The 15,586-nt window shown below is 47.9% G+C and overlaps 1 protein-coding gene across 2 annotated transcripts in view; it reads left to right on the top strand.

Annotated features, from left to right (window-relative positions):
• Nucleotides 1–13,945, top strand: part of DLEU7 (deleted in lymphocytic leukemia 7) — a 28,254-nt gene extending 14,309 nt beyond the window's left edge. For both annotated transcript variants that reach the window (XM_089680321.1, XM_089680322.1), the window contains exon 3: nt 11,053–13,945. In XM_089680321.1, coding sequence (XP_089536447.1) covers nt 11,053–11,256 — 204 coding nt within the window. In that variant the 3' untranslated portion in view covers nt 11,257–13,945. The remainder of the gene's footprint in view (nt 1–11,052) is intronic.
• Nucleotides 13,946–15,586: the final 1,641 nt, after the last annotated feature.

Raw genomic sequence — 15,586 nt, 5'->3', positions numbered from 1 at the left:
ATGAGGAGGCGGTACAGGGGCCCATGGCAGATTAAGGCCTGGCAGCAGCAATGGGATGCCCGTAATCTGCCAGCACCCTATGACAAAATGGAACCCTGGGCTGGGGCAGGCAGAACCGCCGTATCTTTATCACGGTTTTCCCAGGCCACCGAATGGCGACGCTGCATATGCTGACGCAACGCTGTAGTCCCAACATGGGCCCCCTGGCCACGCTTGACTTTCTGGCCACATAGTCGACATACGGCTACGTTTACTTCCTCGGGCGGCTTGACGAAAAATTGCCACACCGCCGAGTAGGAAACTTTGCCCCCGCTACTCCTCGGTGGCTGACTGCTACTTCCTCCGTGCACACCGGCACCACTACTGGCCGTGGTGGTAGGCTCCAGTGGAGCTGGTGCTCTACTCCGTGGCCGTTTGCCTCCACTGACACTGCTGCGACCCTGCTGCCTCCTGGCAGCAGCAATGGGAGGCCGTACAGGGACCCATGACACACTCTGGACCTGGCAGCAGCATGAAGAGGCGGTACAGGGGCCCATGGCAGATTACGGGCCTGGCAGCAGCAATGTGAGGCCCGTAATCTGCCAGCACCCTATGACAAAAAATTCAACACACCAGCAGTGTGAGGAGACCTGAAAGTGGCACATAGCAGAGTGTGGCGATGGAGACAGCAGCAATGGGAGGCCGTACAGGGACCCATGACAGACTCTGGACTTGGCAGCAGCATGAGGAGGCGGTATATAGGGGCCCATGGCAGATTAGGGGCCTGGCAGCAGCTATGGGAGGCCCGTAATCTGCCAGCACCCTATGTCAAAAAATTCAACACACCAGCAGTGTGAGGAGACCTGAAAGTGGCACATGGCAGAGTGTGGCGATGGAGACAGCAGCAATGGGAGGCCGTACAGGGACCCATGAGAGACTCTGGACCTGGCAGCAGCATGAGGAGGCGGTATATAGGGGCCTATGGCAGATTAGGGGCCTGGCAGCAGCTATGGGAGGCCCGTAATCTGCCAGCACCCTATGTCAAAAAATTCAGCACACCAGCAGTGTGAGGAGACCTGAAAGTGGCACATGGCAGAGTGTGGTGATGGAGACAGCAGCAATGGGAGGCCGTACAGGGACCCATGACAGACTCTGGACTTGGCAGCAGCATGAGGAGGCGGTATATAGGGGCCCATGGCAGATTAGGGGCCTGGCAGCATCTATGGGAGGCCCGTAATCTGCCAGCACCCTATGTCAAAAAATTCAACACACCAGCAGTGTGAGAAGACCTGAAAGTGGCACATGGCAGAGTGTGGCGATGGAGACAGCAGCAATGGGAGGCCGTACAGGGACCCATGAGAGACTCTGGACCTGGCAGCAGCATGAGGAGGCGGTATATAGGGGCCTATGGCAGATTAGGGGCCTGGCAGCAGCTATAGGAGGCCCGTAATCTGCCAGCACCCTATGTCAAAAAATTCAACACACCAGCAGTGTGAGGAGACCTGAAAGTGGCACATGGCAGAGTGTGGCGATGGAGACAGCAGCAATGGGAGGCCGTACAGGGACCCATGACAGACTCTGGACTTGGCAGCAGCATGAGGAGGCGGTATATAGGGGCCCATGGCAGATTAGGGGCCTGGCAGCAGCTATGGGAGGCCCGTAATCTGCCAGCACCCTATGTTAAAAAATTCAACACACCAGCAGTGTGTGAGGAGACCTGAAAGTGGCACATGGCAGAGTGTGGCGATGGAGACAGCAGCAATGGGAGGCCGTACAGGGACCCATGACAGACTCTGGACTTGGCAGCAGCATGAGGAGGCGGTATATAGGGGCCCATGGCAGATTAGGGGCCTGGCAGCAGCTATGGGAGGCCCGTAATCTGCCAGCACCCTATGTCAAAAAATTCAACACACCAGCAGTGTGAGGAGACCTGAAAGTGGCACATGTTTGGGGCATGATTCTTGGCGGATTTAGTCAGTTGTGTCAGGAACTGGTGGTTTGAAATCCAGACTAATCCACGCCTGATTCATTTTCACAAACGTGAGTCTCTCCACACTTTGGGTGGACAGTCGTGTCCTCCGCGGAGTTACAATACCTCCTGCCGCACTAAACACGCGCTCCGATGCCACGCTACTGGCCGGGCATGACAGCCTTTCAAGGGCAAATTCAGCTAGTTGGGGCCAAAGGTCAAGTTTCGTTGCCCAGTAGTCAAGGGGATTGTCTACCTCGGTTGGCAGGGTGCTGTCCAAGTAGGCCCAAGCCTGTTGTTTGAGCTCCTGCTCCAGGTCCACCTGATGCTGCTGCTGCTGCGGCTGGTTAGTAGTTTCCTCACTGCGCTGGTGAAGAAAGCTACTCATCATCGACTGCAGACTGAGGCAGCCGCTGCTGGTGGAGCTGCCACTGCTCCTAACACCCCACCCCTCCCCTGCTGCCATGGCAGCGGAACGCGAGCGCACAGGGCCCACAGTGTCTGAGGATGGACATTGGCGCAGAAAGGCAGAGACCAACTGACTACATAGGTGGTTTTTATAGTACGTTATTTTGGCCTCCCTCTCAGCAGGTGTGAAAAAGGCCACCATTTTTGAACGGTAGCGAGGGTCCAACAAGGTGGACAGCCAAAAGTCATCCCTCTGTCTGATGGTTATTATTCGGCTGTCGCTACGCAAGCAACCGAGCATGCTATGGGCCATTTGTGCCAAGGAATGCGAGGGACTCCCTGCCTCCATCTCCACAGCATACTGCCACGGTGCGTCTGGGTCCTCTGTCTCCTCCTCCTCCTCCTCTACCAGATGCTCCTGCTCCTCCACTCCTGTCCGCTGAGTGGAAAAACCACCCATTTCACTCAATAATTCCTGAGCACAAATGTCCTCCTCTAACTCCTCCTCTTCTTCCTGTCCTGCCCCCACATGGGTCATGTGGCGTTGAGATCTGTGCGCCACGTCTACCGCACCCTGACCAGCCATTGTTAACAGCATTTGTTCCAGGACGTGCAACAGAGGAATGACGTCGTTCATCCCATAGTCCTGCCGACTCACGAATAGCGTGGCCTCCTCAAAGGGCCTGAGCAAGCGGCAGGTGTCACGCATGAGCTGCCAATGGCTGACATCGAAGTTACACAGGGGAGTACCTTTATCCGCTTGTAACATCAGGAAATCGGTGATGGCCTTTCGCTGTTCGTAAAGGCGGTCTAACATGTGTAGGGTTGAATTCCACCTTGTTGCAACGTCGCAGATCAGGCGATGCTGTGCAATTCCGTTCTGCAGCTGCAGCTCAAGGAGGGTGTGCTTTGCGGTGTAGGAATGGCTGAAATGCATGCAAAGTTTACGTGACATTTTAAGGATGTCTTGCAGTGGGATGGTGGATTTTAGGAACCGCTTGACAACCAGATTGAACATGTGAGCCATGCATGGCGCATGGCACAACCTTACTTGACGCAGAGCAGGCACCATGTTCTTTCCGTTGTCGGTCAACATGGTTCCGATTTTCAGTTTGCGCGGAGACAGCCATCTGTCGATTTCTCTGTTCATTACACTGAGAAGTTCCTCCCCTGTGTGACTACGTTCCCCTGGACCTGGCAGCAGCATGAGGAGGCGGTATAGGGGCCCATGGCAGATTAGGGGCCTGGCAGCAGCTATGGGAGGCCCGTAATCTGCCAGCACCCTATGTCAAAAAATTCAACACACCAGCAGTGTGTGAGGAGACCTGAAAGTGGCACATGGCAGAGTGTGGCGATGGAGACAGCAGCAATGGGAGGCTGTACAGGGACCCATGACAGACTCTGGACTTGGCAGCAGCATGAGGAGGCGGTATATAGGGGCCCATGGCAGATTAGGGGCCTGGCAGCAGCTATGGGAGGCCCGTAATCTGCCAGCACCCTATGTCAAAAAATTGAACACAACAGCAGTGTGTGAGGAGACCTGAAAGTGGCACATGGCAGAGTGTGGCGATGGAGACAGCAGCAATGGGAGGCCGTACAGGGACCCATGAGAGACTCTGGACTTGGCAGCAGCATGAGGAGGCGGTATATAGGGGCCTATGGCAGATTAGGGGCCTGGCAGCAGCTATAGGAGGCCCGTAATCTGCCAGCACCCTATGTCAAAAAATTCAACACACCAGCAGTGTGTGAGGAGACCTGAAAGTGGCACATGGCAGAGTGTGGCGATGGAGACAGCAGCAATGGGAGGCCGTACAGGGACCCATGAGAGACTCTGGACCTGGCAGCAGCATGAGGAGGCGGTATATAGGGGCCTATGGCAGATTAGGGGCCTGGCAGCAGCTATAGGAGGCCCGTAATCTGCCAGCACCCTATGTCAAAAAATTCAACACACCAGCAGTGTGTGAGGAGACCTGAAAGTGGCACATGGCAGAGTGTGGCGATGGAGACAGCAGCAATGGGAGGCCGTACAGGGACCCATGACAGACTCTGGACTTGGCAGCAGCATGAGGAGGCGGTATATAGGGGCCCATGGCAGATTAGGGGCCTGGCAGCAGCTATGGGAGGCCCGTAATCTGCCAGCACCCTATGTCAAAAAATTGAACACAACAGCAGTGTGTGAGGAGACCTGAAAGTGGCACATGGCAGAGTGTGGCGATGGAGACAGCAGCAATGGGAGGCCGTACAGGGACCCATGACAGACTCTGGACCTGGCAGCAGCATGAGGAGGCGGTATATAGGGGCCCATGGCAGATTAGGGGCCTGGCAGCAGCTATGGGAGGCCCGTAATCTGCCAGCACCCTATGTCAAAAAATTCAACACACCAGCAGTGTGAGGAGACCTGAAAGTGGCACATGGCATGAGAGACTGTGGACCTGGCAGCAGCATGAGGAGGCGGTATAGGGGCCCATGGCAGATTAGGGGCCTGGCAGCAGCTATGGGAGGCCCGTAATCTGCCAGCACCCTATGTCAAAAAATTCAACACACCAGCAGTGTGTGAGGAGATCTGAAAGTGGCACATGGCAGAGTGTGGCGATGGAGACAACCCACCGACTGTTTTGCTCGCTGCAAAGCTGCCACCCTCTTCTCCTGATGATGCGGAAGCAATAGCCTGATGACGACGAGGCTGCCAAGTGCGATCAGCCTCATCATCATCAATTAGGGTCTCCGCCTCACTACTAGCCCCCTCGGCTGCGTGTGGGTCAGGAGACAGACCTGTCTCTACACCGACTACCGAGCCACTCTCCTCGCCACTACTTCTTCGCCTGGCTGCTGAAGAGTCGGATGTCTCCCCCCGTTCCTGACCGCCCTCTGTTAGCTCTTCTTCACTGTACTGGATGACACCGGGAGCACTAGCCTCTGGCTGCGAATAGTGCTGCCTCGACCCCTTCCTCTGCTGCCACGTCTGCTCGCTCCTAAAACATTGCCTCCTCTGCCACTCCTCTGCATGTTGTCTGACATACTCTTTAATTAAACGATTCTGTGTCCCTGAGTAACAATTCTGTGTCCCTGAGTAACGTTTCTGTGGCCCTAAGTAACAGTTCTGTGGCCCTAAGTAACAGTTCTGTGGCCCTCAGTAACAATTCTGTGTCTGTCCCTGAGTAACAATTCTGTGTCCCTCAGTAACAATTCTGTGTCCCTCAGTAACAATTCTGTGTCCCTGAGTAACAATTCTGTGTCCCTCAGTAACAATTCTGTGTCCCTCAGTAAAAATTCTGTGTCCCTCAGTAACAATTCTGTGTCTGTCCCTGAGTAACAATTCTGTGTCTGTCCCTGAGTAACGTTTCTGTGGCCCTAAGTAACGGTTCTGTGGCCCTCAGTAACAATTCTGTGTCCCTGAGTAACAATTCTGTGTCCCTCAGTAACAATTCTGTGTCCCTCAGTAAAAATTCTGTGTCCCTCAGTAACAATTCTGTGTCTGTCCCTGAGTAACAATTCTGTGTCTGTCCCTGAGTAACGTTTCTGTGGCCCTAAGTAACGGTTCTGTGGCCCTCAGTAACAATTCTGTGTCCCTCAGTAACAATTCTGTGTCTGTCCCTGAGTAACAATTCTGTGTCTGTCCCTGAGTAACAATTCTGTGTCCCTGAGTAACGTTTCTGTGGCCCTAAGTAACATTTCTGTGACCCTCAGTAACAATTCTGTCTGTCCCTGAGTAACAATTCAGTGTCTGTCCCTGAGTAACAATTCTGTGTCTGTCCCTGAGTAACAATTCTGTGTCCCTCAGTAACAATTCTGTGTCCCTCAGTAACAATTCTGTGTCCCTGAGTAACAATTCTGTGTCCCTGAGTAACAATTCTGTGGCCCTCAGTAACAATTCTGTGTCCCTCAGTAAGAATTCTGTGTCTGTCCCTGAGTAAGAATTCTGTGTCTGTCCCTGAGTAAGAATTCTGTGTCTGTCCCTGAGTAACGTTTCTGTGGCCCTAAGTAACGGTTCTGTGGCCCTCAGTAACAATTCTGTGTCCCTGAGTAACAATTCTGTGTCTGTCCCTGAGTAACAATTCTGTGGCCCTAAGTAACGGTTCTGTGTCCCTCAGTAACAGTTCTGTGTCCCTGAGTAACAATTCTGTGGCCCTAAGTAACGGTTCTGTGGCCCTCAGCAACAATTCTGTGTCCCTGAGTAACAATTATGTGTCTGTCCCTGAGTAACAATTCTGTGGCCCTAAGTAACGGTTCTGTGGCCCTCAGTAACAATTCTGTGTCCCTCAGTAACAATTCTGTGTCTGTCCCTGAGTAACAATTCTGTGGCCCTAAGTAACGGTTCTGTGGCCCTCAGTAACAATTCTGTGTCCCTGATTAACGTTTCTGTGGCCCTAAGTAACGGTTCTGTGGCCCTCAGTAACAATTCTGTGTCCCTCAGTAACAATTCTGTGTCTGTCCCTGAGTAACAATTCTGTGGCCCTAAGTAACGGTTCTGTGGCCCTCAGTAACAATTCTGTGTCCCTGAGTAACGTTTCTGTGGCCCTAAGTAACGGTTCTGTGGCCCTCAGTAACAATTCTGTGTCCCTGAGTAACAATTCTGTGTCTGTCCCTGAGTAACAATTCTGTGGCCCTAAGTAACGGTTCTGTGGCCCTCAGTAACAATTCTGTGTCCCTGAGTAACGTTTCTGTGGCCCTAAGTAACAATTCTGTGTCCCTGAGTAACAATTCTGTGGCCCTAAGTAACGGTTCTGTGGCCCTCAGTAACAATTCTGTGTCCCTGAGTAACAATTCTGTGGCCCTAAGTAACGGTTCTGTGGCCCTCAGTAACAATTCTGTGTCCCTGAGTAACAATTCTGTGTCTGTCCCTGAGTAACAATTCTGTGGCCCTAAGTAACGGTTCTGTGGCCCTCAGTAACAATTCTGTGTCCCTGAGTAACAATTCTGTGGCCCTAAGTAACGGTTCTGTGGCCCTCAGTAACAATTCTGTGGCCCTCAGTAACAATTCTGTGTCTGTCCGAGTAACAATTCTGTGGCCCTAACTAACGTTTCTGTGGCCCTAAGTAACAGTTCTGTGGCCCTCAGTAACAATTCTGTCTGTCCCTGAGTAACAATTCTGTGGCCCTAACTAACGTTTCTGTGGCCCTAAGTAACAGTTCTGTGGCCCTCAGTAACAATTCTGTGTCTGTCCCTGAGTAACAATTCTGTGGCCCTATCTAACGTTTCTGTGGCCCTAAGTAACAATTCTCTGGCACTCAGTAACAATTCTGTCTGTCCCTGAGTAACAATTCTGTGGCCCTAACTAACGTTTCTGTGGCCCTAAGTAACAGTTCTGTGGCCCTCAGTAACAATTCTGTGTCTGTCCCTGAGTAACAATTCTGTGGCCCTAACTAACGTTTCTGTGTCCCTAAGTAACAATTCTCTGGCACTCAGTAACAATTCTGTCTGTCCCTGAGTAACAATTCTGTCTGTCCCTGAGTAACAATTCTGTGGCCCTAACTAGCGTTTCTTTGGCCCTAAGTAACGATTCTGTGGCCCTCACTAACAATTCTGTGTCCCTGAGTAATGCTTCTCTGTCCCTAAGTAACGTTTCTCTGTCCCCAAGTAACGTTTCTGTGGCCCTAACTCTGTCCCTAATACAGAGCGGTCTGCCTCTCTTGAATGACTGGAGGCAAATGAAGAATTCTAAAATGGCCGCTATTTATAGCTCGACCATTACACAGTGCTGGCTGGCTGGCTGCTGATTGGCTAATGCGATCACATGTCATTAAGGAATGCATTATGGGTCAGCGCGCCTTGTCTGCGCGCCTTCCCAGACATCCCCGCTCCGTCGCCGCACATGTCCGCCGCCATTTTAGGAAAAATTTCGATTCGCGCGTCTGAAGTAGGCTATTTTTCGGATTCGGCGCGAATCAAAACTTTTCCAATATTCGACTCGAATTTCACTTCGCCTACTTCGATTCGCTCATCTCTAGTCATGATGCCAGAAATACGTTCGTATTAATCACTGGTGAAATGCATATTTTGCAGAGGTCATGCAGCTCATTCACGCAAAAGTGTTCCATTGCAGCACGAGACTGCACATGCATTAAAACGTGCATTGGGTTAAGGCAGCCTGTTCAATATGAATAGCGTTGTGTGCCATTCAAAACGTACAACAGAGCACACATACAGAGCAATAGCTGTGGTTGTAGTAACCCATGTGTGTTTTACCACGCGTTACTGCACATGCGTGGCATGAATCTGCATTACTGCACGTGCATGGCGTGAATCTGCATTACTACACGTGCATGGCGTGAATCTGCATTACAGCACGTGCATGGCGTGAATCTGCATTACTGCAAGTGCATGGTGTAACTTTACATTACTGCATGTGCTTGGTGTGAATCTGCATTAGTGCAAGTGCATGGGGTAACTCTACATTGCTCCATGTGCTTGGCGTGAATCTGCATTACTGTATGTGCATGGCGTGAATCTGCATTACTGCATGTGCATGGCGTGAATCTGCATTACTGCAGGTGCATGGCGTGAATCTGCATTACTGCAGGTGCATGGCGTGAATCTGCATTACTGCAGGTGCATGGCGTGAATCTGCGTTACTGCAGGTGCATGGAGTGACTTTATATTACTGCACATGCATGGCACGAATCTGCATTACTGAACATGAATGTCGTGAATCTGCTTTACTGCATGTGCATGTGGTGAACCTGCTTTACTGCAGGTGTATGGCGTGAATCTACATTACTGCACGTGATTGGTGTGAATCCGCATTACTGCACGTGCATGGCATGAATCTGCATTGCTGCAGGTGCATGGAGTGACTTTACATTACTGCACGTGCTTTGTATGAATCTGCATGACTGCACGTGCTTCGTGTGAATCTGTATTACTGCACATGCAAGAAGTGACTCTGCATTACTGCACAGGCAATGGGTGAATCTGCATTACTGTACGTGCATGGGGTGAATCTGCATTACTGCTAGTGCATAGGATGAATCTGCATTACTGCACGTGCTTCGTGTGAATCTGCATTACTGCACGTGCATGGCATGAATCTGCATTACTGCAGGTGCATGGGGTGACTACATTAATGCATGTGCTTGGTGTGAATCTGCATTACTGCACATACATGGTGTGAACTTGCATTACTGCAGCTGCATGGAGCGACTCTACATTACTGCATGTGCTTTGTGTGAATCTGCCACATTCTGATCCATGTACGGGCAGGCTGGTTGTACAGAAGTCGATCTTCAGATTGATTTATGTACAACCAGCCTGTTGGGTTTTTCCCAATCGATCAGCACTGACAAATATACTAGGGAAGTCTCCCCACCATCAGAACACAATAGCACAGCAAGAGTGATTCTCCCACCCACATTGAGCGTGTGGATGGGAGAATGGAATCATTTTTTTGTTCAACCTGCTGGTTGGAAAAAAAAAAGATTAATGTATGGACTGCTTCACCTTCATCTCTTATTCTGGTGATTTTCTGTTTTATGTAATAGAGGTCACCAGGACAAATAAAGACAGTGAATCTACCTAGAGGGGACACAGACAGCTATAGAGACCCAACAGATTTGAATTATTCCCTACTCTAAAAATAAATGCTTTCGCTATACCCCTTAATGATGGACTTAATGTACACATAAATTCAGGGATATCCCCTCCCCAGAGGCATCCCTAGGATTGGTGCCACCCGGTGCAGTAACACGTGGTGTCACCCTTCCAGAGAGGAAGGAGTGGTGCCGGTGTAGCGGTAAAATGCATATCCCGACCCGTGAAGATATGTATCCCCTGAAGCAACTGCGCATGTGTCGGTTTCAGGCAGAAGAAGCCGATCTCTGACTTTCGCACAGAGCTGCCACAGTTAACCCCTTACAGGCTGCAAACTGCTGAAGCTGATCCCATGGATCACTATGGGTTGCAAGATCAATTAACCCCATATAGGTTGAACCTATATGGGGTTAACTGATCTTGCAACCCATAGCGATCCGTGGGATCAGCTTCAGTGGTTTGCAGCCTGTAAGGGGTTAACTGTGGCAGCTCTGTGCTAAAGTTGAAGATCGGCAATTGGCTTCTTTGGCCTGAAACCCGAACATGCGCAGTTGCCTCAGGGGATACACGTCTTCACGGGTCCAGGATACTCATTTTAACGCTACACTGGGGGCAGTTGTAACTGTACTGGGAATCCAGGATCACCCCAATAACTGGCCAGGACCTTCACAGAGCCCAGAAGCTCTGCTGGCATCCTGCACCCCATGTGATGGTGTCACTTGGTGTGGCCCGCACCCCCCCCTAGGGATGCCACTGCTCCTCCCTGAACCCTATCTAAGTCCCATTTTTACTTACCTAATATTCACCTACCTATTTATCTAAAGCCGCAGTCACATGGTGATCCAGTCCTGAACCTTCTCCCCTTTTATTTAATTTCTGCTTGTGCCCTTCTTCTAATTGGATGTCCAGCAGCGGGGTCCTCTCATGATCCAGAAGATGACTGACGTCATGTGGACCGGTGGTCTCAGGCACCATTGCAGTGCTGGATTTGCTGTCCTCCTGCACCAGACCTGGCACAGTGACAAGGGACATGGGTTATAGCTAGCTCTACGTGGGGGTGGGAATAATGGGAAAAAATACTTTTTGCCCAGAGTGGGGCTTCAAATGTCAGTCTTTTGTATCCATCTACAATCCTTCTTTAACTTCTGTTGTGTCTTTACTCTTCCTAGGACAGCATAGAGTTCAGAAACATCTGCATACACATGGCTCTTCAGACAGATGACCGAAGATTCGATCAAGATCTGAACTCTGCACAGGAATGTCTAACACAGATTATCACTAACATGACATGGGACACATCTTCTAAGACTTGTGACTTCTGCTACACGGCACAGGAGCAGCTAAAGCAGATACTACAGAAGCTCCAAGACTAGACTTTGAGGAATGATTGTCGGCATGATTCAGTATTATATTTTATTGATGCTTTAACTTATTCAAGCGGACCACATGTCCAACTCATGTGCCTAAACTACTGTGAAAAAGAGAGGAATCTAGAGTATAAATCAATCTCTTCCTTGCCAGCGGTGATTACAGATCGGTCTTACTGCAGGAAGGATGTGTGATGCCAATGGAGTTGCTGAGCAATCCTCAGAACTGACTACTTTTGGATATTTGCCATCATTTGGATAGAATTCCTTTTATGCTTTTATGTTGTGTAGCAAGAAAAAAAAACTTCAGCAGGCCATAGGCTTACAACTAACAAGGAAAGTGCACATGGGAGAAGTATTATGGTGCAAGCCTTAGAAGAACGATTCCCCAGCCCTTAAAGTGGAATTCCTGCCTCACGCTAACTATGTTTAAACATGTTCCCTCCCCTCTTTTGCTACCTATGCTGCATATTTTGTTTAAAAAAACATATTTTTAGTCTTCACTGGTTCAGTCACATGATCCCGTGTGTAAGTTAGCAACAGCTGCAGGGAAGAGGAGGGAGCTGAGAATTCTGGGAGCCAAGATGTCATAGGCTACCATAGCCCAGCCTTTGTCAGTGCTCCTCTTCTCCCCTGCAGCAGCTGCTCAATAACACAGAATAGCCAGAGTTGCAGCTCATGGGACCAGACCAGAGCGGACTAAAAATAGGTAAGTATACACATCTTTTTTTTACACAGTTTAGGCAGCACAGGTATCAGAAAGGGAGAGGCAACTGAAGGGCATGGATTCTACTATAAAGTGTATTTCCACCTTTGCAGTCAAATTTGAGAAAACCACACTATATGTTTGGTATATGTTCTCATTCACACAACATGCCTAAAAGTCTTTTTTTTAAATGTTTCCTACCTTTAGACTAGGTTCACATCTGTGTGGGTGGTGCCGCTGCGGATCCGCACAAAAATCTGTGCAGCCGCACCACCCACACAGAGAAATGCGGACCCGCGGGTGGGTGCCATTAGTTGTAATGGCACGCCGCCAGCACTGGAAAACGCAACCGTACTGGGAATCGAGGTTCACGTGCGGGCTGTGTTTTTGGAAAAGGTGAAGGGACTTCTTCCCTACGGGGAACGGGAGTCCATTCAAATGAATGGGCTCTCTTGCCCACACAAAACGTGGCCCACAAGTCCACATATAGATGAACCGGGGCTAAGTTAGATCTCTCTTAGTAGAAGGAATCATTGCAGATTTCAAGTATTTCTGAATATTTCCATTGGGAGTCTGTCCCAACAGACTCATAGGGACACAGTGAGCCTCTCCTCAGTAACACAGAATACAGACAAACATCATTCAAATCTAGTTTATAACTGATAATGAGTTCTGTCTGCGCAGTACAAACAGTGTTGATTATGGTATGCACAACCCCCCCACAAACAAAGGGTAGGATTTTTCAATGTTGGAGTTAAGCTTGCCATACGCTAGTAGAATTTGATTTGAAACTTTTAATTTTGAAAATGTTCATTTAACTTTCTTATTCTTAGTGGGGTCAAATCGACAAATTGTTTTCAGTGAGAAAATTCAAAGGAGTTTCCATTTGGTAAAATTCATTTATTCTAAAATCGAATGTTAAAAGCAAGTTTCATTTTGAAGTACTTTTGAACGGCATGTATCAAGTTGTGGAATATATTAAGAATTTTCATACAAATATTCACTGGAACATTTGAAATGAAAATCTACTTTTGTATAGGCAGCTTTAGTCTGGAGTCAGAAAAGAGCACCTAAAATGGTAAACAGCAATTTTAAAATATATTTTTTAAGTTACGCAATGCGAATGAGAACATGTAACAAATATAAAAGAGGTGTTGTCCCAATCTGGCTAAAAAAGTGGAAATAGACTTTAACCCTATTAGCCAGTGAAGGAGACTTGTTTAAAGCCTATTTCAAAATGTGAATGTGTTTGCAGATCTACCTATGTATAAGTCACACACCTCTATCAGTGTGCCTTTCATGTCTGGCTCACAAATAACAAAGAAAATAACATTATTAAGATACTGTATATACAGTATAGCAGTAACTGCTTGAGAGAACCGTTACCCCCGAGAATCTTTTCTTTGTATGACCAAGGATTTAAGAGTGGAAATTGAGACAATAAAATTCCTTTTATACATGATTAAAAGATAATTTTGGACTTTAAATGTTATCTTTTTTTTTAGATAAATGTATATCTAATTAAGTCCCTATAGTAAAGGTTTAATAAAGAGCTGAACATCTAAAAGCTAACATAATACAGGAACCACACATAATAAAGAAAGTAAGAAAACAACTCTAAACACACTAACTACCCTATATTGTTCCCTTGTTTTTTCCATGCTTTATGCCTGTTGGAGTTTACCAGACTATTATATTATTATTAGGCAGTCATAATCCACATTGTACTGATTGTAATGATCCCAGCAATGTGAATTCTGATTGCCTGATGCATTGCACTTTGCTCCTTTTACTGTTTGTCGAATAAGACCGTATGTGTAGATATTTACAAGGAAAGGTTATTTGTGAAAGCAGATGGAGGCCATCTTTCATTCATCCTAGTGAACGTTTGAAGATCAACATGAATGCCTGTATGGTAGTAGTACGCAATGCAATTATTTTGTTCTCATCTTGTTTTTTATAGCAATAAAATCTTTGAGAGGAACTTCACTCCCCCTCCCCTCCTCATCTCTATAGCTGAGTTATGCATAAAAAAGTATACTTAAAGTGGAACTTTGACCTACAGGGGAAGTTCCACTTTTTGTCCTCCTCCCCCCCTTCCACATTTGGCACATTAAAAATTTTTAATAGGTACCCACTTCCACTTCCACTTGGACTGTCAAGGCGATCCAAGCGGACGTGCAGCCTCCCCCCACCCGCATCCTTCTGGGTCACATCACAGGTTCCAGAAGGCATGCTGGACCATTCACAAAGTACTGCAAGGCTTGAGCATGAGCAGTGAGAAGCTTGCTGTGAAGCCGCAGGGAGTCACAGCCAACTTCCCACAGTAAACATGCCGGTGCCATGGAAGCAAAGACCAGCAAAGAACCGGCCCTGGCGAGGATGGTGCTTTATCCATTGACAGGTAAGTGTCTTTTTATTAAGATTCAGCAGCTACAGTATTTGTAGCTGCTGAATTTAAATGTTTTCTTTCTAGTGCAAATACTTTTTTAAGGTGGCCATAGATGGGTAGAGTTTTGAAAGAAAATTCTTAGGAAAATAATGTTCTAAGAGTGCATTAGTTTTTTTACTCATTAATCGATGTCCTTTTTTGACGGCAGTGATGAGAAAATTCAAGGGAGCAGGATGGAAAATTTTTGAACGAACATATTTCTAACAGGGTATGTGGTTTTAATTCAGTAAAGTCCATTCATTCCAAAATCAAATTTTAAAAGCATACAAAATCTTTCGAACGACATTCAAATATTCTGAGGATTTTTCTATGAATTTTCACAAAAAACTTTCCTAAGAATTTTCCAAAATTTTTGTTAAAAATTCTGTCCATCTATGGATAGATTTATAGGCTAACTGATCCAGCGCTATTCTCTAGGGTTTCACTTCAGCACACTTAATATCATCAGGAGGGTCAGGTGGCACTTTTGGATTGTTGCAGTTATGATGATGCTGTGGTAGGCTGCAAAAACCTGGAAGAGACAGCAAACACCTGATGAAGGTACACAATCACTGTTGAGGACTGTTAAGGTCTCCTAAGATGCGTGAGATGGGAATCCCAGAAGGCTATGGGCAACTGTATACATGATTCTCACCAAGGTGAAAAATTAGGAAGTGCAGGAATGGTCCCCGAGAAAGGTATTTAAAAAAATATAAATCTAATTGTTTCGAGAGGGAATGGGCAGGAGGGGAATAGGTAGAATTAGCTGGAGAGGGTGAATGTCTGCTTTAAAGTGGAACTTTTCTCTCTATATCAACATTAACTTTTGTAATCCTTATGCTGCTAGCATTAGGATTTAGATAAGAAAGCACTGTATATTTTAAAGGCATTGGGAGATTATATACATGTTAACATATGTGCTGACTGGCACAGATAGAGATTGTCACATCATCCTTCCGCCTCTCAACCTTAACCTGTCAGGAATGGACTCGCCAATAATGGTGGGACTCACCTGCCTTGTGGGCTGCAGTACCAGGGCTGGCCAGCGGGTGCTCTCAGCAATCAGAGACTCAACCCTGCAATCAGCCTCAGGTGTTATGGCTGACTGCAGGGTTGAGTCTCTGATTGCTGAGAGCACCCGCTGGCCAGCCCTGGTACTGCAGCCCACAAGGCAGGTGAGTCCCACCATTATTGGCAAG

Source organism: Staurois parvus, unplaced genomic scaffold, assembly GCF_062004578.1.
Source record: "Staurois parvus isolate SC_StPar_1 unplaced genomic scaffold, SC_StPar_1.0 ptg000242l, whole genome shotgun sequence".
Classification (NCBI taxonomy): domain Eukaryota; kingdom Metazoa; phylum Chordata; class Amphibia; order Anura; family Ranidae; genus Staurois; species Staurois parvus.
This window is presented reverse-complemented; position numbering and strand designations above follow the sequence as displayed.